This window comes from Xylocopa sonorina, chromosome 5 (genome assembly GCF_050948175.1).
Source record: "Xylocopa sonorina isolate GNS202 chromosome 5, iyXylSono1_principal, whole genome shotgun sequence".
Lineage (NCBI taxonomy): Eukaryota > Metazoa > Arthropoda > Insecta > Hymenoptera > Apidae > Xylocopa > Xylocopa sonorina.
Genome location: NC_135197.1, coordinates 8,273,870 through 8,293,849, shown reverse-complemented (window position 1 = coordinate 8,293,849; position 19,980 = coordinate 8,273,870). Strand labels below are relative to the sequence as shown.

The 19,980-nt window shown below is 28.2% G+C and overlaps 8 protein-coding genes across 10 annotated transcripts; 5 read left to right on the top strand and 3 right to left on the bottom strand.

Moving 5' to 3' along the window:
* Positions 1-815: 815 nt before the first annotated feature.
* Sec3 (exocyst complex component Sec3) lies at positions 816-4,657 on the top strand. The gene is made up of 11 exons (XM_076894852.1): positions 816-1,325; positions 1,456-1,610; positions 1,677-1,904; positions 2,040-2,276; positions 2,358-2,598; positions 2,669-2,886; positions 2,954-3,144; positions 3,223-3,590; positions 3,670-3,815; positions 3,894-4,088; positions 4,300-4,657. The coding sequence occupies exons 1-11, from the start codon at positions 878-880 to the stop codon at positions 4,450-4,452; spliced, it is 2,580 nt and encodes an 859-aa protein (XP_076750967.1). The 5' UTR covers positions 816-877; the 3' UTR covers positions 4,453-4,657.
* Positions 4,658-4,950: 293 nt separating this feature from the next.
* Positions 4,951-5,882, bottom strand: Cox7b (Cytochrome c oxidase subunit 7B). The gene is made up of 3 exons (XM_076894853.1): positions 5,752-5,882; positions 5,231-5,391; positions 4,951-5,133 (listed from the first exon to the last, which is right to left on the bottom strand). Exons 1-3 carry the CDS (start codon positions 5,795-5,797, stop codon positions 5,062-5,064), a joined length of 279 nt encoding a protein of 92 aa, XP_076750968.1. The 5' UTR covers positions 5,798-5,882; the 3' UTR covers positions 4,951-5,061.
* Positions 5,883-6,377: 495 nt separating this feature from the next.
* Positions 6,378-10,099, bottom strand: Rheb (Ras homolog enriched in brain). Its single transcript, XM_076895343.1, has 6 exons — positions 9,949-10,099; positions 8,753-8,873; positions 8,382-8,453; positions 6,972-7,179; positions 6,747-6,876; positions 6,378-6,676 (listed from the first exon to the last, which is right to left on the bottom strand). Exons 2-6 carry the CDS (start codon positions 8,799-8,801, stop codon positions 6,587-6,589), a joined length of 549 nt encoding a protein of 182 aa, XP_076751458.1. The 5' UTR covers positions 8,802-8,873; positions 9,949-10,099; the 3' UTR covers positions 6,378-6,586.
* Positions 10,100-11,006: 907 nt separating this feature from the next.
* Positions 11,007-12,831, top strand: LOC143423715 (uncharacterized). Of its 2 annotated transcripts, none has more exons than XM_076895225.1 (7): positions 11,007-11,283; positions 11,354-11,417; positions 11,657-11,715; positions 11,874-12,041; positions 12,211-12,335; positions 12,428-12,685; positions 12,722-12,831. In XM_076895225.1, the coding sequence occupies exons 2-6, from the start codon at positions 11,400-11,402 to the stop codon at positions 12,601-12,603; spliced, it is 546 nt and encodes a 181-aa protein (XP_076751340.1). In that variant the 5' UTR covers positions 11,007-11,283; positions 11,354-11,399; the 3' UTR covers positions 12,604-12,685; positions 12,722-12,831. The 2 variants fall into 2 exon arrangements, with proteins under 2 accessions (XP_076751340.1, XP_076751341.1); XM_076895226.1 differs by having other exon boundaries at positions 11,007-11,417; positions 12,428-12,469; positions 12,578-12,685.
* Positions 12,832-13,261: 430 nt separating this feature from the next.
* Positions 13,262-14,135, bottom strand: LOC143423867 (uncharacterized). The gene is made up of 2 exons (XM_076895488.1): positions 13,882-14,135; positions 13,262-13,531 (listed from the first exon to the last, which is right to left on the bottom strand). Exons 1-2 carry the CDS (start codon positions 14,118-14,120, stop codon positions 13,276-13,278), a joined length of 495 nt encoding a protein of 164 aa, XP_076751603.1. The 5' UTR covers positions 14,121-14,135; the 3' UTR covers positions 13,262-13,275.
* A 608-nt stretch (positions 14,136-14,743) lies between these two features.
* Positions 14,744-15,780, top strand: Nd-b17.2 (NADH dehydrogenase (ubiquinone) B17.2 subunit). The gene is made up of 3 exons (XM_076894873.1): positions 14,744-14,858; positions 15,081-15,163; positions 15,432-15,780. Exons 1-3 carry the CDS (start codon positions 14,764-14,766, stop codon positions 15,671-15,673), a joined length of 420 nt encoding a protein of 139 aa, XP_076750988.1. The 5' UTR covers positions 14,744-14,763; the 3' UTR covers positions 15,674-15,780.
* Positions 15,781-16,253: 473 nt separating this feature from the next.
* LOC143423786 (outer dynein arm-docking complex subunit 4) lies at positions 16,254-19,926 on the top strand. 2 transcript variants are annotated; one of them, XM_076895346.1, is made up of 3 exons: positions 16,254-16,583; positions 16,886-17,032; positions 19,536-19,926. In XM_076895346.1, exons 2-3 carry the CDS (start codon positions 16,901-16,903, stop codon positions 19,836-19,838), a joined length of 435 nt encoding a protein of 144 aa, XP_076751461.1. In that variant the 5' UTR covers positions 16,254-16,583; positions 16,886-16,900; the 3' UTR covers positions 19,839-19,926. The 2 variants fall into 2 exon arrangements, with proteins under 2 accessions (XP_076751461.1, XP_076751460.1); XM_076895345.1 differs by lacking the exons at positions 16,254-16,583; positions 16,886-17,032 and adding an exon at positions 18,658-18,967.
* Positions 18,382-18,736, top strand: LOC143423787 (uncharacterized). The gene has a single exon (XM_076895347.1). The coding sequence runs from the start codon at positions 18,386-18,388 to the stop codon at positions 18,734-18,736; it is 351 nt and encodes a 116-aa protein (XP_076751462.1). The 5' UTR covers positions 18,382-18,385.
* Positions 19,927-19,980: the final 54 nt, after the last annotated feature.

The window sequence follows — 19,980 nt, the reverse complement described above, 5'->3', positions numbered from 1 at the left end:
GTTAGAATGCTCTTATTTTGCCCAACAGAAAACTTCTCTCAATATCTTTGCATGCATTATTCTTTATCTTAACTAAAATTCACTACTCTTCTCTACATCTTCGTTATCCCTCTCTTCCCCCTTTTAGTCGCCTCTTACGACAAGCAGGGGATACTGTGGGTGTATTCTGATCCCCACCGCACAGGGATGACTAGGTGAAACTAAACTATCCTAGAAACTAGACTTAAACTATCTTATTTAACTTATCCTAACTTATTCTATATTATTCTAGATGGCACCCTGTTGGACTTCTGATGCTGGCTACCAGAAAACAATTAGTGCAATAGTAACCGTGTAGTGGCTAATGTATGTGAATTCTCACGAATGCGGGTTCCGTTTTCACTGGATATCCCTGTAAATTGTTTCAAGCTTCCCACCATCTCTGACCTAAAAATTGTGTTGTTTGCATGTACATACAATGTATGCATACACAGTGCTTTGGTTTACTTACTTACTCTGTAGTAGTGTATAGGTATACACTACCTATACTTTTAGTTAATAAAACAGGAAATTAACAAACAAGAAACATTTTATTTGATAGAATCCCACATGTGAAATTATATTCTTCCATAAATTTACAACGAATGATAGAAGGACAATAGATATATTCTCGAACTTGGAATACATTAATCTGTTAACTATAAATTACATATACATATAGAAAGATGTTGAAAAAATATACTGCAGTTACATAATTCTGTGAAATTTTGCACACATTTTTAATATATCTTTATAAATCTTAAAGTAGTGTGAATTTATTAGAGATAATACTTTTTTTTCATTTGCTTTGAGGTAAATCGTGTTAATTTTATATTATAATTAACATTCAACAACAATTATGGCAGCAATAAGACATACATTGCAAAGAGAAGTGTTTACACCTAACGATGAGAAATTACTGAGCGTCTGTTATGTCAGTAAAGCATACAAGAAGAAGAAAATGAGCTTTTTATGCCTGACTACAACCACAGACTCGCCTTCAACTTTGTTGTTGTATCAAGTAAAAAAGAATGATAAAAATGTTTTTAAAAAGAAGCAATCATGGCCTTTAAGTGATATTCAAATTGTGGATGGTGTTAAAAATGATTCTATGGATATAGAATTACATATCGATAAAGTATATAAGTGGTCAGCAACGACAACTCAAGAGCGAAGAACATTTATAAGTAACATGTATATTTATTCTTGTAATTTGGCCCAAAGGCCACAATTTAAAAATGTTCCCAAAGAATGGCTTATAGATCCTAGTTCATTAAAAGAAAGCGATAGTATTACTTTCACTCCAGGTAAATACTATCTAATTTGATATTGATTTTAATCGTTTGATATTTATTTATATTTGCTTAAATAATTACATAATTTTAACTTGAAATGTATTTATGTGCATTTCATTCAGTTTTCATTTAATATTTTTAGAATTATTGACATCCCCAATTTCATCTGATTATCAACCTATTACTGATAAAGAGGCTGCTGATTTAAAACAGATGATGGAAGGCTGCGAATATGCAGTTTCTAACGCTGAGCTATTTATGGAAACACTTTCCAAAGATCTCTCCATTCTTGATGGGGTAAAAATTATAATTTCTACAAAGAAAAGATTTTCATTTAAATTCAATTCATATTAATGAATACAGGAAAATGTACAATCTGTTTTGGCATCAGAAGCTCGTGTAACTCAGTTAATGAATAGTATAGAAGCAGCAATAACTGAAGCTTCTATTGTTGAAGCTCGTCTTGCTGTGTATGATGAAGCGCTTGGCAGAATTAGGGAAGTTATGGCACGTGTGGGCCAAAAAAATCAAGCAATCCATACAGCTAATAATAATGCCAGATTTTTGTTAGATCAGTTGAACACAGTAATTGTGAGTAACCTATAGTAACAATATCTAAATAATAATAAATATGTTAGTATTGCGTATGTGTTTTGTCAATCTTATCTTGTTTATACTATACTTTTATTATATATATTTATTATATTTTCACTTTGATGGTATAAGTCGCAGTTAGATATTTCACAAACTCATCAGCGTATTTTGAGTGAAGCTGAGCTTCCCGGAGAAAAAGAAGAACTTAATCAAGCAGGTGCTGCTCTTTTAAAAGCAATAACAGCACCTTTACCACCAGGGCTTGATAAATTAATTGCAGTGACAGAACAAAAGAGACGACTTGATAAACTTAAAGCAAAGTTTTCTGTAATTGTGGCTAGACATCTGAATAATCTCTTTATACATCTGGTACATATACTTATGTAACGTTATATTTATATATGACATACATTAAAACATGTTTGATATTAAAATGTAATATCTTTACAGGGCAATGATGTTGGAGATATGTCAATGTCAGTGGCAGATTTAGTTCTTCCAACACATCAAGCAGTTCATCGTGAACTTGAACCATACACAGAGTTAATGCAATTATTAAGGGCGTTAGATAATAAGGCTTTTGTACAATTGACCAAGATTTATACAGATACGATGAGTAAATTATACAAGAGGGATCTAAAACGATTTTTTGAGGAAGCAAGAAACAAGCTTATTTGTAAACGTCTCCAAGGTATATATTGTATTATTTTGTGTTTAATAACAATCCTACATTTTGAGAAAAAAATCGTTGTTTTTTTAAGCAAATACATCAAAATCCAGTGGCCAAAAAGCAGAAGATTTATTAAATCCTGCGCCTATATGTTTATTAAGTAGTGAAACATGGGCACCTGTAGGGGAAGGAAATCTTTTGGATTCTGTTCTTGATTGTATGCTTTCTCAAATGCAACCAATTTGTCTTGCAGAACAAGCTTTTTGCATTTCGTTTTTACAATTAGATTCTGTTCTTTCACCATCGAAAGTATGTAAATTGTTATCATAAATTTATTATAATATTTAAAAACTAAATATTCATTTGAACGTGTTAGAGCAGCGAAATTGAGGAAACAGATAATGTCAGTAATGGTGCTGCGAGTCCCGGATCAGTGACTTCTACAGCAAGTAAAAAATTAGAAAGACAAGTAAATGAAGAAGTGCGTGCAACAATGGCAGCAATATTTCCATCGTTGGAAACTGAATTAAACAATTTTATTGCTTTCTTGGATAAAATTGATAGTTTGTGAGTTTTTAAAAATTTTGTTACTCAAATTAATTGTTCTGCACTTTAGTAAATGATCGATTTGAATTAAAATTTCAGTTGGTGCATGTACGTCTTGGTACGTTTATCGCAACACGTTATGTCAGCGCAAGATACAGGTTCATTTTTGTCCATGACATTTGCCTCTGCTTTAATTCAAGTTAAAAGAGCATTTGACAAATTCATGCAAACACAACTGCAGTCAATACTTTCCGATACTAAAGTTAATCGTAGAAATAAGTGTGGTATATTACCATATGTAGAAAATTTTGAAATGTTTGCAAGAACAGCAGAACGAATCTTTAAGAATTCAGACAGAAAAGTTGATCTTGAAAAATGGTATACTAAAATAGTGAGTAAAATGTTCGAAGCTATTGTTATCCACAGTAGGGAACATCATAAAACTCCGCAAGAAGTCATAAAAATGGGTAGGATTAAAATAGTTTAACATTTTTTCATTCTATAATTTTTTATACAATACTAATCAAATAATAATTTGCATTTTAGAAAATTTCCATCATTTGTATGATCTCTTGTCACAATTAAAAATATCTGTTCTCGATCATGAACGGAAAGAAGCGAAACAAAAATATCAAGAAGCTTTGTATGCATATGTTACACAATATTTTGGAAGGCCTTTAGAGAAACTTAATGTTTGTAGCTTAAATTTATCAATTTCTGCGTTTCTTTTTTCTTCAAACCAATATATGTAATTTATAATATATTTACAGCTATTTTTCGAAGGTGTGCAAGCAAAAGTTGGTGCTGGAGTTAAAGAGTCTGAAGTCAGTTATCAAATGGCTTTCAGTAAACAAGAACTTAGACGTGTCGTAAAAGAATATCCTGCACGGGAAGTTAAAAAAGGCTTAGAAAATTTGTATAGAAAAGTTGAAAAACATTTATGTGAAGAAGAGAACTTGTTACAAGTAAATGAAAAATATATTGTAACTAACTTATTAACACGTTCCCTGCCACTTGGAGAATATTCTTGCTGCGCTAGGTATATAGTGATGATTGATTAACACACGGTATATGAAATTCTTGAATAGTACTTTGATGGTGGCAGTGAACATGTTAAAAAATATAATTTCTTTTATGTACTAATAGTACGTTGTACATTTGCATTCGTCTATACAGGTCGTTTGGCGTGAAATGCAAGGCGAATTTATTGCGCAATACATATGCATAGAAGAATTAATACAAAGGTGTTATCCAGACAGTATGGTGACGCTTGAGTTCACTATACAAGATATTTTAGATTTTTTTTCGGAAATAGCTCAATCTCATTAAAGGATTCAATAATCAGAATATAAAATAAAATCACGACACATATTAATATTTAAATTAAAATTACTAAATAGTACCTTTACATTAACAAAAATGATACTTCTTCATTTTGTACACACATGCTTTATTGAAATTTAGAATTATACTAGAAAATAGTTGAAATCATAATGTACATATAAAGTTCAATATAGTAATCAATGTAAATTTATTTTATATCATTTTTAATATGTTCACTAAATATTAGACATGATTCTAAATTTGAGTGAAAATAGAAAAATGAAAACATATCAATAAAAATGTAAATATTTAATTTTATCAATTAAATTTTTATGAAGTTCTGAATATTTTTATGAAATAGGACAAAAAACATGAAAATTTATTTAATAAAATTTACTTTAAATTAATTTTTGTATTTTATTTTTTAATCTTGTTGCAATAATTTAAAAATACAAATTCTAAAAATTCTAGAATAAAAACGTTATCGACAAAAAGATATATCATAAGTATCTAATGAACTTACATATGTTTGAAGTACTAATATTTTATTAGTTTTTACAATATAATAGTTACAATATTTATAATATACTACAATATTATATTTAAATATTCATATTACTTAGAGTTCTCTGTTTTTTTTGGTTTTGGTGGCATATAATTCAACCACAGTAGTCCATTCATTTTACCCTAAAAGAAGTTAAGAATAACCAATCGATAATCAGTAAGCAATATCAAGATATACATATTAAGAGGTAATATAATAACATTCTACATTATTACATACAATTGCTATGGTAGCGCCAAGTATAACAACGCCAGCTACAAATTGCAAAGTATATTTTCTTTGAGCTTTATCATGTGCTTCTTTCCATGAACCACTTGGTACAAGTATTTCGTCCATAGTTGCTAATTGAAGTTCCTTGGGTACATGGTAAGAGCGCATACCTAAATATCATATTCAATTATTAGGAAGAAAATAAATATATAACCCTCCATTTCAAAACCATTGGTAAAATAATTTTGTCTGTAGCTCTACGTTTTTAAACATAAATAAAGATCTTTTTATAAAAATTTTTCTACACAGATAATTATCATTGTATTTTGTTCACTCGAATTAATTATATACATATGATAATTATATACATAATTATATACAATACAATGAACATAAATTAAGCTTGTAACTGTAGAAAAACTAGTTAATTTCAAGTATTTTAACAATATCTAAATGCTGAAAATCAATATTACATAAGATTTATTAGTAAAAATATATGTCGACACTGTGAAACTTAAATTATAGCTTACCACTCCTTGCATTTCGGATAACTGGTTTTAAAAGATGTTGCAACATTTTGATTGTTAATAAATTTCTTTTAAGTTTAAATATATCTAATACACGTATTCGCACAAAACGAGTCGAAAGAAACCAAGTGACACTGAAGCCACACTTAAAACGATCTTTTAACTATAGACCTTAGAATATGTAATACGTAGATACAATGTTACGTCACTGCGATCACAGAGCATGAACTATACTGATGCATAGATGAGAAAACCACTTGTCGAAAATTTTGCGTATACAATAAATAATTGGTCAAATGTAACATGATATTTAATAAACAAATAAATTGAAGCACTTTTCTAGTTAATGGAAACATATCTCAAATAATTTTATATTTCAATTTAACAAGTTAATGTATTGTTCCCACGTACTATTTTATTAAATATGTATTCAATAAAAAATTGTAGTTAACCATGAAATAATATAAATTGTACTAAATAATTATATTATTTTCGTTATTGAAAAATTGTTGCTAAAGTATATAATTTTCTTTATTACATATACTTTTGTATGATATAAAATAATCATACATAACAATAACTCTAATTTTCTTTTATTAGAAAGTAGTTGCAAAAGTAAATGAGAAAAATACTTTTTAGCAGATATATTCTCAAATAGATTTATAATATATTTGGCTTATATAGTAAGGAGAGACATAATCATTTTATATCTGTCATTTTACATTTTTAATATTATTACACTTAATTTGTTCTCGGACGTAAATTAATATAATGCCAATTTTGCCCATTTAATTTTATAATATTTACATTTTATTATAACATTTCCAGCTAATATAGCTTAGGAAATAATGCAATTCGATTTTTCTTGTACATTTCCATCTGCTTTTTCAATCTCAATCAATAATGTATGAAAAATATCTGCAACAGACTAAACGAAATTTCATATTATACTGTTAGTATATGAATAGCTGTTAAACGAAATGGTAGAATAAAGTTACCTCATTTTGTTTTGCACTTGTTTCTAAAAAAGCTGCATGCCAAGAATCTGCTAATCTTTTCCCTTGCTCTGTTGTTATCATTCTGTCTACATATAAATCCGTTTTATTTCCTACTAACACAATTGGGACACTGAAATTCGTATAAGAAATATTTTAATAAAATCCTGCACATACTATCCATTTTTTTTGCATAAATTGAGAAAAGTAAATGGTAACATAACATACTGGACTTTTCCAGTAATATCCAATAACTTGTCATAAATAATTTGTACAACTTCGAAACTCTTAGCACTGGTTATGCTATATACCAGGACATAACCATGGATATCCATAGAATACTGCGTAGGAAATATACTATATTCATCTTGACCCGCTGTATCTACCAACTTAACTTCATAATCTTGACTATTTACTCTGGTACTTTTCGTAAATGCTGAAAATCATACAAATTAATTGTATAAGGATATAATCAAGAATATAACAGTAGAACCTACATCTTCTAACCTTTTACATTAAATTTTTACTCATTTTTGACTAACAGGAATAGCAAATTAAACTTTTTCTGTTTATGAGAGTAAGATGTAAGATGCTACTGTATTGGACACACTCAATTACAACAAATAAAAGTTGTAAAACGGATACTTAAATTTTACATTAGGATAAAAAATTAATAAATCAAGAGTTCATGCATATTACTAACAATGCATCATGCTGTAATAAAACCAATTTATGTGTTGTGTTAATAATAGTTCTTAATGTACGTACGGACCACACAAAATGTAAACTAATTCGAATGATAATAAATTTCTTGTATCTGAACATTACTTGTAGATAAAAATGCTTAAATATATAATTAAAAGTGTTAATAGCATTTTTGTTTGAGTTACAATGTGTATTGAGCTTAAAAGTCAATTTTTATTTTATAAATAAATATTAGTACCTGTACCACTGTAAACCTACTTGTAAAATTTTAGAGAATGTACAATGATCTTTTAGAATAATTAAATTTATTAACATAAAATACCTTTAAATGCATGAAATATGCAACACTGTATATAAAATGGAAAACGTTAATTGTTTAAAACACATTGCAAATATGAACATTCCTAGTTTTTTCAATCTGTACTAAAACTATAGCTTAAGAATATATAATACAAATAATGTCGTTAAATGGAAATTACTTACATTTATAATTATAATATTATGATCTGCTCAATCAAAAATGAAACAACTTCAATATTTTTACATTATCATAGATTATAAACTTTTTATATTAAGAATAATTACAATTGCATTAATGATTATTTTGTAAATAAAGATGTAAAATCTACATAAAGAAATGAAATCTTTGTTAATAAGCCTTTGTTAATTCTCTTTTTCACCCTAAGAAATTGATAATCAATTATAACATAAAAGTATCGAAGGCTTTTATTTCTTGATTAAATTTGGCTTACTGATTGCATATTATTCGTAAATGTAGTACATCTGATAAAGTATTTATTTATTAAATAATATTTTTCATGACTCTATTGCTCATTTACAGCATGAATTACTAACAGATGTGCAGAAAATACTACTAACAGTGTCATTAGAAATCTTTGAAGTAGCGTGTAAGACGATACAGGTACTTCTTACTATTTTCTATAGTAGGGTCATATGAATCCACAAACTGTCCCTCGACGAATTGTATGCTCAGTGATGACTTGCCTATTAAAATTAAGGAAAATAATAGTCAGCTTAATTGCACAATGTATTCATAAATTTATGCAAATATATGCATGTTTACATAAACATTTTAAAAGATAATTCCTTTTACTAATAATATTGAAGTTAATGTAATTCAATTTAAATAAAGTCTTGATTTTATTTCTGTCACTTTTAGTATAATGATACTTGTTTCTTTTATTTAGTTTCCAAACATACTATAAAGTAAGAAATTAGATTAAAAAATTACTTATTAAACAGATTAGTCTTATATAGAGATGTCTCCGTTGTTTTCTTATTACCTACGGATCTGTAACCCATAATGGCTATTTTCCTCTGTTTTGGTGGCATCTTTCAGCATTTATAGAGAGAAACGCTGCAGTAGTAGTCCATAAAGGCTGGTGCATGCTCCAATATTACAACCTGTACATCAAATTGAAATAAAGAATAACAGAATTTATGAACTCGCATTTATTCCTACAAACAGTATTATTTTAAATGCATTATATTTAGAAAATGAAAAATATATTAAAACAATGTAGCGCAAGCAATATTATTAGGTAAAGTTTTCGGATGAATCTAAACAAAAATTCGACAGAGGCATTTGATAATATTGTATTTATTTACTTATGTAATTATAAAGTTTGATCGCAACACGAATACTTTTGAAAATTAACGTCATTTTTAAATATATACAGAGTAATCGTATGTATATTTTTAATATTTCATCTCGTAAAGATTACCAATATTATTATTTGTCGAATTCTAGCGACAGGTAATATGCATAAATTGCGTGTGAAGGATATGACCGAGGGGAATTTTTTGCGAAAAGAATATTTCTCATAAAATCATTAAATACAAGTAGTAATAAAAAAACGTATGCGTAAGCCATATGTAAATATCTATACATAAATGCATGCGCATATATAGATGTATGTATTCTCGCACCTCGCTATGCATTCTTCGAGTGTACAATAATTATTATATATTTGTATTCTAAAACTAGTTTCACTTTTCTTTTTCTTTTGTTTTCATTTTACGACACGAAGACTTAACATGCGTGATAAATCGAGTCCATTGCTAAATTACACGTTGTTTGACGCACATGCACTACTTACCAAAAGCGAGGTACATTAGGTACGTTTCATATTAATCGACATATCGGTTACTATCATACGTCAAGTATTTAACCGAATGAAAATTATTATTTAGATGACGGTTTAAAATGATTTTCTTGTCACACTAGCAACGAGAAACGTTACGATTTCTTTAATTCACTGACGTGAGGATTTAGCACTGGTGTTTTACATAGGAATGTAATTTTCATAAGAGGAAGTTTGGAAGCGAACGATGAACTACGCACTTTGAATGTCGTGTAGAAACATTTCACACACTAATTAACATTAATTAATGTTACGTATAATAAAGCACCGTGGTAATTCTGCAAATATTTCACGGGAAATAATCTCTCACTGTTCTTTCGTTTATTAGTACTTACTGAAAAATGTATAACAATATGAGACTTTTTTTTTACGAGTGCTTCCCAGCGGATATTCCAATCAGGTGCGCCATCTGCTCGAATAATGTTCGAATTAATATATTTAAACTGCCTTGTATCCCACTGATTTTTCTATGCAATTGTCTCATGATTATCCTATGTCTTACAAACAATATTGATTTCCTTTATTAAAAATTATTCATTACTGGTTACTGTCAAACAGACTAAAGTTACAATAATAAAATAAAAATGATATAATTTTCAAACTGAAATAAAAAATAAATTTATTGAGAAATGTTTCTTGATTACAACAGTAGTAAAATTTTTTATTGCAAATTATATCATCAATTTATTATACTTCCCGCTTTTCTTATCATGAAAAGATGGATTAAAACGTAAACGTTCGTCTAAACAAATTTTTGTCAACTCATCGTCTATTTCCATATGATACATAATACGTTCGTTTAATATATGTTCAGAGAAAGATATTAATGATGCACACATTTTCAAAAGATTCTGAGTTTATATTTTATTTTATTTTGTTATAGATATAATAAAAATGAAAATCAATTTTTGTCTGATGTACTACTAGTAAAAGTTAAAAATATTTTCAAAGGAGAATCCTATAGAGAAATTGTGCGTAAATCGTTATTAATCATTACTATAAAAGTGGTACGCTAACCTCTGATACACACTCGCATATCTGCAGATCAGCAAAACATACTACAGGAAAAATCAAAAGTAGAACCGGTTCAGTAATAACATGCCAATATCGTAGATACGTCGCCTTCAGGTATATCGCAAAGCTTTCTCTGGAATAGTTGAAAGTTAGTACATTTCGTAGAAAACTTGCAGTTATGAAATATAAACATTTCTAAGTCGTATATCAAAAAGTTTAATCAAACAGTTTTTCTTTAGAATGAATACACTTCCTTGCCAGTAAATACATTTATGATTCAGCTAATCCTGTGTATAATTAAATAATACACAATATGCATATGTTATGTACGTTATTTGACTTTGCAGATAGTTTAAATAATGATACGTACGATATATGTGTATAAAACATTATTACTGTTTATATCTCTCATCGCATCAATTAATACACGTAGAAAATGAATACAACTAGACGAAGAATTTCTCTTTCAATACAACATGTTATGTTTTTGTTCTTTTCGTCTTCCATTTCTTTCCAAAAGCACAAGTTTATGCGTGTATTCTGTTGGTCAACGATATTCGTGGTTTTTCTTTGAACCATATCGGGAGACCTGACAAGAACCTCAACGAAGAAAAGAAACGAAGAAGAGACTCCTCGGGGGCTTGTAGGAAAAGAGAGTAAGCGGTTAAATAAAAGGGGGGCCTGTTTCATAGGAATTGTCAGTTTCTTGTGCGAATCACATTGCAGATAAGCCATTAAAGTGTGAGAATTAAAGTTTCAAGATACCACGAAGATGAAATTATTGTTGCAAGTAAATTATAAGTATTCATAATAATATACATTTTACATAGTAATTTACATATTAATCGCACTAATATTTTTCAAACAATTCTTTAATTCACACCCGTAATTTTATAGTTACCGTCGGGATGTGATTAAGAATAAAAGAAATCGTTTGGAAGTGTGTAGTTTGTTAACATGTAATTTGCCTCCAATATCAAGATACTTAAAAATTCGAAGTTATAAATCAAGTTTTTTTACGATTTTCAGTTTTCCTTACTCTTAACGATATTGCTAATTACCACGTCCGAAGGATTCTTTTTCGAATAGTAAGTGTTGCTAACGATTTGTATTTTATCAATGATAGAATGTGAAATTTGATTGAAAGTTACTACTAAATCAGTATTACATTAAATTGAACTTATATTTTCCAAAATCTTATTCTGTGGGAAAAATAGACCGTGCATTAACGATTTACGCATTTCAGCCCAAAAAAGGTGATCAAAGATTTTTTACAAACGTTAAAGGACAAAAAAGAAGCAAAGAAGGGACCTCACGTGCAACACTATCATGTGCATTATTATCCAATAGTACACCCGCTAGCGGAGGCGCCGACGAAAGCACCTAAAAAACATGAACTGGATGAGATACACAAGTAAATTTGAATTTTTTCGATAGTCAGGATTTGATACACTTACTTCGATAGTAAATCGATAGATTAACAGTCTAATAAAACGTAATCCGTATAACAGATTTATGCATATAATTTTTCGATAAATAAAATATTTACTTTAAGATGTACATGTTTTACTTCAAACTTTTAGCGACTACCTCGCAACACTTGGATGGTTCGATCATGAATATAAATTTACACCGGAACCAAAAATCAAAATTTCCTCAAGTTTATACGGTATGTGGAAGGATTCTTTCCCTTGGGAGCATAAATTAGGTAAAATTAAAAATTAACTTTTCAGCGCTTATCCTTTGATTTTTAAACATTTAACATTTGTTTAAATATGTTGATTTTAAATATATTTACAGAAGCAGATATTTTTGAGACGGTAGATCATAGCGAGAACGAAGGTATATACGTTCATGTTCCAGTTAATCGAAAGATAACAATTGAAAATCCTCTTAATGATAAAAAATTAAAAACTACTGTATTATCAAGTATTTTTCAAAAACTTTTAGACACCAAAAATTCTATACACCCATGAAAAAAAGGAAAAAATGATAGATCAAAGCATGCAGTTGTTCCTTATTAAAAATATTACAGAATTAACAGCCAGTTTTACGACTGTTAGACGTCTTGATATTATTGAATTAATAGCCAAGAGATCAACAATATTCATATAATTCTTCATACATACATGTACATATATATAATTAGTAGCCTATAAAAAATATGTTAGACATATTAGTACTCTGTGAATAGCAAGTGCCACATGATATTTCATTTTTTATGTTGATTTCCATTTAAAAATTGTTTTGTATAATTTTGTGGAAAAAAATGTTGATTATCTTTTCCACAAGCACTTAGCATGTTACAAAAATCTTTTGTTAAGGGTATTCTTATGGTATAGAAACGATAATGTTCCTTATAATATTAATTACTGTAGATAATGTTATTACTTTTTCTGTTTTGTTGGATGCACGAAATATTATATACTGTGATGTAACATATTTTTTCGTTGTAGCATTAGAATTTGTAAAATGTATTAGAAATGTTTTTTGAAAAATAAAATTTGTTATTAAAAAATATTCTTCAGCGTAATAATTAACTCTTCGAATATTTAATTGCATCGTAGATCTATTATATATTTAATTTTATATACTTCGTTACATATACGTTTCATAGCATAGAAATACTTTTGATGTACTAATGACTTTTAAATATATAGTTGCAGTTTAATGAACCTAACATCCTTCATTCTTTCTACGAGCGTTTGATAAGATATTTTCAATAATCCAGATATAACCGACGGCGGTGACAACTTTCTCCGGTTAATACGAATTTTCTGTTGCTCTACACGATCCTCGCAAAGCTTCGCCATAAGTAATAACATATACTTGCGATCGGTCAGTCGCACGACATGACTTCCCATCACTTTCTCTAACCGGAATTTCACTGGTGGATAATTTATTCTACAAAAACGTATCAACAAACAATATTTAAAATAGCGAAAAAGGATCATATATTAATAGATACTTTATATATGTATAGGTTTGGATATAATAAAGACATATATCAATATGTATACATTGTATACAAATTAGACACATAATTCGCTTGTGTTACATTTCCTTATCTTTAATGCAATTTACAGTATTAAATAAATGATTAGTTATTAACAGTAGTTATATATTTTGAGTGATATCTCGATTCCTACTGTGAATAAATAGAATATAACTACAATTACGTTTTTATAAAAAGTTAAAATAATTTTACATCGAATATTGTAAAATTCATACAAATGTTAAAAATTACAACTTACGCGTATTGTACAGGCTCTGTTTCAAACCACATTAAAGGAGAATCATAACGATCCATGGTGGAAATTAATATTCTTTCAATATTGTCGTATACCTTTTTAGGAGTTTCTTTCTTTCTATTACTCTTTTCCATCTCTTCGTTACTTTTACCAGTATTTTTATCTTTAGATTTCTTCTTTTTGTCATGGTTATTTTTACTTCTATGTTTAGCTGGTTTCTTCTCTGCTGTTAATGCTCGCATATTGAGATATCTATTTTTATTTTCATAATTTAACGCATTTCTTGACTAAAATTATTAATAGAAAATAGCTTATCATTTTCTTAATTGTTAAAAGTTGAAATTATTACATTTCTCAAACTCAAATTTTGCAAAGAAATTTTATAAATTTCGTTTGACATGCAAAAATATATGAAAGAAGTTTTCTTTATAATTTCGAGTTCAACATGCAAACAAAAAAAAAATATTAATTAACCATCGATCAATTATTTTGATAGACGAAAATACTTTTAATTCCTAATATTTAAATCTTTTAACTATAAAAATCTCACATCTTAAATAGTTAATTATTATTATATTGAAGTATGAAAACACGAAAGCTCGAAAACTTCAAAGCTTAACACAGAATATTTTTGATTTATCAGTCTCTATTTTTAAAGTAAAATATAAAAAAATAATATTTCCGAATAATTTTTATATAAATGTGTTACATACTGATCTTGTTTTTATCTATTCTATACAAATTAAGGTGAACGTACAATGCATCAACAAACTCCACTCTATATTAAACATGGTACGTGTGCAACTGGAATCAACCTTAAAGTAATACATCTATGAAGTTTGCATAGTTAAAGGTGGTCAAGTGATTGCATCTTTAGAAACAAAGATGGCGAAGTCTTTAGGGTTAGATAAAGTTAACAAATTGTGGCGAATAATTCAAGAGAATGGTGGTATTTTCAATTCCTTGCGCACGTTATACAGGTTATTATAACAGCAAGTGCTTCTTAAAGAAATATTTACTTTAATATTATTCGTAACAGTTACTTTAATTATGAATTCTTCTTGTAGCGATAAACCTATTTAGTAGTTATTTATAAACTGAAAACTCGAGACTTCTATCATAAATTTGTTAATACAAATGTATAAAAATAATTTGATACCTATATAATTTTTAATTGTATTTTAATCGATTAAATGTTTCAGAGTTGATGAATTAAAAACTGGCACCCTTGTAGGTGAAGATAAATTCGGAAACAAATATTACGAGAATAATGAATATTTCTTCAGTAAGTTTAACAGTCACATATTGCAAATGTATTACATGATTTAGGAAATGATGTAAAAAGCACTAGTAACATTTTATTTCCTTATTTCACTCGAACTTTATTTTCCATGTTAGGAAAATTTATATTATGCATAAAAAATAGAAATATAATACTGAAGCTGAAAGTAACATAAGAAAGCTTTTTATGTGCACTATGTTTTTATTAAGAATTTAAAATAGTTCAACTCTTATGATATTTGAAACATATTCGAAACAAACTTTTCCAATAGGTTCCAATAGATGGGTAATATATTCGGACAGATATGGTATGGACTACGATGGTTCTCAAGTTCCACCCGAATGGTTTGGTTGGTTACATTATAAGACAGATTTACCTCCTCACAAAGATCCAAATCGACCAAAATATAAATGGATGCTAGACCACACACAAAATTTAAGTGGTACCAATGAAGCTTACATGCCTTATAGTACCACAAAACCAAAAATTATACCATGGAAACCACCACAGTAACATCTTATTAATAGTATTTACTATATAGAATTATTATTAGTTTATTCTAATAGAAATAAATATAACATGTATGTAAATGTAAATAAAATACACATAGATTCAATATATTTATGATCTAATGTTATACTAAATTTAATTATTTTATATAAATATTATTAATATTATTATATAAATAATATATATTATTTTAGTAGGCAATATATTATGTTTCGAATAAAAACTTAAATTATTATCGAAATAATAAATCTCTTTTTCAAAATAACGAGTTTATGAATGAAAAAGCAACTATATTGATTAATTGATAATTATATTGTTAAGAAATATTAAATATCGTGAAGAATGAAGTATATATTTAATTTCAAAATTAAATATATATTTACGAAATTTACGTTTTAAATTTCTTACGTTTCGATCTATCTTTAACTTCTTACTACATTAAAGATGTAGAGTTTTAATTTTTTTATTCATTCATTATTTCGTACCTACGATTTTCTTCGTAATTATACTATCTACCTATTTTTGAAAGAGCAAGTCAATTAACGGCGGATGGAAAACGGTTTAGTTTTAGTTGAGTATGCTAACTAAAAAGGATAAATATAATACATGTATATTCGTGACTTGTATATCAATTTACCTATTACGATTCGTAGAAGGAAAAGGAAGTTCTAAAAGAATATAGTCATCTTTGTCCTTTGTTACTACTGTCATATTGATTAGACCTGATTACCAGTAGTAGGGAGACAATATGCAAAAGTATAAAGAGAAAAGTTTCGGCAGTAAGTTAAGAATTAAAGATAGCACGAAAAGCCGATCGTCTGATTTATCCCCCATAAATGTTGAAATGCGCGAATATGGAAATGTGTCCTGTGTGCAAAAAGTTATTTTCTTAAGTGAAGATTAAAATCTATGGGTGAGTGACATGTTAGACTTCCAATAAAATATATTATTTAAAACTTATATTCTTTCCTCTGCAAATATATATCTTTCCATATACACGTTTTGGTTTTCTTCACTGTTATTTCTCCTATTATTCCATTTAATTTGTACTTATACTTTATATCATCCTTATTTAATTATTTATTGCTGAAGAGTTAAAATTCAATTGTAATGTTAATCGAGTCGAATCTACAGCTACGTATCATAGTCTATGTATGTATGATAAACATATCCAACTATCTCCCTTTTTCTTAACACAATGTATTATATATATAGGTTTTGAATCTCAATATGATAAATCGCCGCAAAACGAAATCTCAAATAAAATGTTTCGCTTCGTTAGAAAGAAAATTATTAGTAAACGAGGCGATGGTTCACATAAAAAATGGAAACTATCATAAAGCTATGTGCCTTTATGACAAAGTAAGTTAACTTCGAACCGTTGTTACGTATATATACAATTATTTAAAAACAAAGTATTTTGTAAGATTACGTACTGAAAGTACGTTTAATCTGTTTCTGAGCGCTTTACATATTTACAGAAATAATTGATAAATATTTTAGCAATAAATAAATAAATAAATATAATTTTATTAAAATAATATATTATATATATAATGTATTATATGGCAATACATATTACAATATGCAATGCTATGCAATACATAAAATACTTATTAAACAAATGAACATATGCAGTAATAATAAAATTGACAATCAATATAGTTACACATTATTTTTTTGAACCTTATTAATACAATAATTTTGAACGTGCTATCGCATACATGTACAAATTCATTGTAATTAATTAATTCTCTATAATAACTTATATACAAAGACAAGAACTCATAAGTATTTAAAATATATTGTAAAATAACGTGATATCATATTGCGTGTTATACCTTCAATATAAGTACGTAAATGTAATACCCGGCAAAAAGCGTCGCTCACCGCAGCAGTATATTCTTCAGATTATGTATAACACATAATTTGGTCGGGGCAATCAATTCCTGAATTTTTATTAATCGAAATTTAATAATTAAAAAAGTTATTACAAAATTATAAAGATAATAAAAATTTATTTATTCCACACATGCACTTATATTTTTTTATCATATTAATCGAGGAAATACATATAAAGTAATAAAAATTTTGTTCACAAATAATAATAATTAAACAAAAAATATTTTAGCAAATGCTAGAAATTGTAGATAATTATCTTTAACATAAGACAGTGAAACATGAAGAAACAAGGATTTCCTACAATGATATTTAAAGTTCTTCAAATATTATCAGAAACTATTCAATATAAATGCAATTGTAAAATAAAAATTAATTCCTACTAAAGAAATATTTCACATTCAAAGTATATTTAGTTAAAGTATAATGTTAAAAACTTAACTAAATATCGTCCGGCGAGTACTGGGAGAACTTGAAATTCCTTTACATACATACGATCCGAGATTTTCGTATGCCAAATTTGCCCGCATTGTTGACTGTTTCTAAGGAAACAAACCGTCTGGCAGAGGTGTCGATAACCACACGTCTGTTCCGCACGCAAAACATACGAAAAATACCTCGTACTTTAAGTTGGTCTCGTCTATGAAACGCGATAAGCATTTCCGTTCCGTAAATTCCAGTTACTAAAATATTATTGACATAATCTTTCTTCTTTTCACTTATTGAATATTATTCTGCGTTTTTGGATGAATGAACATCAGAAAGAGAAAAAGAAGAGTTAATTAAAATTAAAACTGATACTGTACATACAGAACAATGAGTGAACAAATTTTACTGAAATCCATAAATAATCACGATGCTATTAATTCAAATATTGTGGGTATTCTAAATCCAACGATGCATCATCATGATCTGTTGCAAAGTTACGTACGAGCACCCACGGAAAGCGCATCTAATTCCAAGCAATCTCAAGAAACTAACAATTCCATTAAGACTCCTTCTTCCTTGGGAATTTGTCTCGATGAAGAATCTGTCGATGAGATTAATAAAGAATGTCGCGTCAACAGTGTCAAGAAAGGCAAGGATAATGATAAGAAACAAGAAAAGAGTAAATCCGACAAATCGTCGATTCAATCGGAAATAAGCTTACAGAAGAAGAAAAAGTGACGCCGACGGAATCATGATATTCACCGCCAGGAGGAAGTATACACCGATAAGGATCGTGCTGCCGCGGTAAATATGGGTACGAAAGATATTAAACAATCGTTGAAAATGAAACAGAAACAGGACCGCAATTTAGAACTACCAGATGACATAGAACCGACTGCTATGTTGGCTTTAGGATTACGCGAGATGCGTATTGGTGATATTAATGTAGCAATGAATTGTATTAATAAGGTTCATGTTAATTCTTTTTTTAATCAGATCACATGTCATTATACACTAATTATTTTACCTCTCGTCTCTCTTCATTATTATTTATACATTGCATTCGCGCATAAAAAGTTTTGTATTACTCCTCCGTTTCATGACATCTATATGAATTCAAACCGTTTTTAATTAGCTTTGACAAAAAAAACGTGTTACATGTCATTCGTTTCAGAATAAATACTTAAGAGTTATCAAATTCAGAAATAATTTGTTTTCACTTACCAAAATAGACATAGAAGTAGACAATTGCCTGTTCACGATCATTCGTTTATTACGTTTCTATTTTTTAACATGAATTTTTGTCATTCAAATGTACAACAATTTTTTTATGATATCATTGAATTGTATTATAATAAGAAGAGAATAATTAATTGTTTTAAAATAACTGATATAAACTTCTATCCTTTCACGTTTAATTTTTATTGATTTTAAACTTCACGCCTTTACCATTACTCTACTATTTTTTTAATGTTACGTATAATTCATATACGTAAATATTAATTACTTTGTACTTGATACTCTTATTCTTTGCCAGGCGTTGGACCTTGAACCAACTGATAATAATGCGTTAATAGCTCGAAGCAAGTGTCATCTTTTACTAGGAGAACCTCAAAAAGCGTTACAAGATGCCGAAGATGCATTGCGGCATAAAATAAAAAATGCTAGTGTAGCTAACGCAATGTATTACAAAGCGGAAGCTTTGTATCATCTTAACGATTTTGAAATGAGTCTAGTATACTATTATCGTGGAATGAAAATCCGTCCTGAACACGGACAATTTCGATTAGGTGTTCAAAAAGCGAAAGATGCAATACAAAACATATTGCGTAAAAATTAAACTCTTCAAAAAAAAAACGAAAATTTAACATGATTATAAGAATGAAATACTATATACACAATATAGATATACTGTAGTATATATATAAGCACTTCGACAATGTAAACAATGTATTATTTTTGTACATTTAGGAACACTGAGC

Bases quoted from the DNA above. Each gene is read 5' to 3' on its own strand.
- Sec3 (XM_076894852.1), top strand. From the start codon at position 878: ATGGCAGCAATAAGACATACATTGCAAAGAGAAGTGTTTACACCTAAC. The intron at 3,145-3,222 runs GTGAGTTTTTAA...TTAAAATTTCAG, and splicing joins TTGGATAAAATTGATAGTTT to TTGGTGCATGTACGTCTTGG. The intron at 4,089-4,299 runs GTAAATGAAAAA...TCGTCTATACAG, and splicing joins AAGAAGAGAACTTGTTACAA to GTCGTTTGGCGTGAAATGCA.
- Rheb (XM_076895343.1), bottom strand. From the start codon at position 8,801: ATGCCACCAAAACAGAGGAAAATAGCCATTATGGGTTACAGATCCGTA. The intron at 6,877-6,971 runs GTATGTTATGTT...TACGAATTTCAG, and splicing joins GATATTACTGGAAAAGTCCA to TGTCCCAATTGTGTTAGTAG. The intron at 6,677-6,746 runs GTAACTTTATTC...AATTTCGTTTAG, and splicing joins CAAGTGCAAAACAAAATGAG to TCTGTTGCAGATATTTTTCA.
- LOC143423867 (XM_076895488.1), bottom strand. From the start codon at position 14,120: ATGCGAGCATTAACAGCAGAGAAGAAACCAGCTAAACATAGAAGTAAA. The intron at 13,532-13,881 runs GTAAGTTGTAAT...ACGTTTTTGTAG, and splicing joins ACAGAGCCTGTACAATACGC to AATAAATTATCCACCAGTGA.
- LOC143423715 (XM_076895225.1), top strand. The intron at 11,716-11,873 runs GTAAGTGTTGCT...TACGCATTTCAG, and splicing joins GAAGGATTCTTTTTCGAATA to CCCAAAAAAGGTGATCAAAG. The intron at 12,336-12,427 runs GTAAAATTAAAA...ATATATTTACAG, and splicing joins CCCTTGGGAGCATAAATTAG to AAGCAGATATTTTTGAGACG.
- Nd-b17.2 (XM_076894873.1), top strand. From the start codon at position 14,764: ATGGCGAAGTCTTTAGGGTTAGATAAAGTTAACAAATTGTGGCGAATA. The intron at 14,859-15,080 runs GTTATTATAACA...TAAATGTTTCAG, and splicing joins TCCTTGCGCACGTTATACAG to AGTTGATGAATTAAAAACTG. The intron at 15,164-15,431 runs GTAAGTTTAACA...CTTTTCCAATAG, and splicing joins GAATAATGAATATTTCTTCA to GTTCCAATAGATGGGTAATA.
- LOC143423787 (XM_076895347.1), top strand. From the start codon at position 18,386: ATGAGTGAACAAATTTTACTGAAATCCATAAATAATCACGATGCTATT.
- Cox7b (XM_076894853.1), bottom strand. From the start codon at position 5,797: ATGTTGCAACATCTTTTAAAACCAGTTATCCGAAATGCAAGGAGTG. The intron at 5,392-5,751 runs GTAAGCTATAAT...TATGATATTTAG, and splicing joins TATCCGAAATGCAAGGAGTG to GTATGCGCTCTTACCATGTA. The intron at 5,134-5,230 runs GTATGTAATAAT...AACTTCTTTTAG, and splicing joins TTGGCGCTACCATAGCAATT to GGTAAAATGAATGGACTACT.
- LOC143423786 (XM_076895345.1), top strand. From the start codon at position 18,809: ATGGGTACGAAAGATATTAAACAATCGTTGAAAATGAAACAGAAACAG. The intron at 18,968-19,535 runs GTTCATGTTAAT...ATTCTTTGCCAG, and splicing joins CAATGAATTGTATTAATAAG to GCGTTGGACCTTGAACCAAC.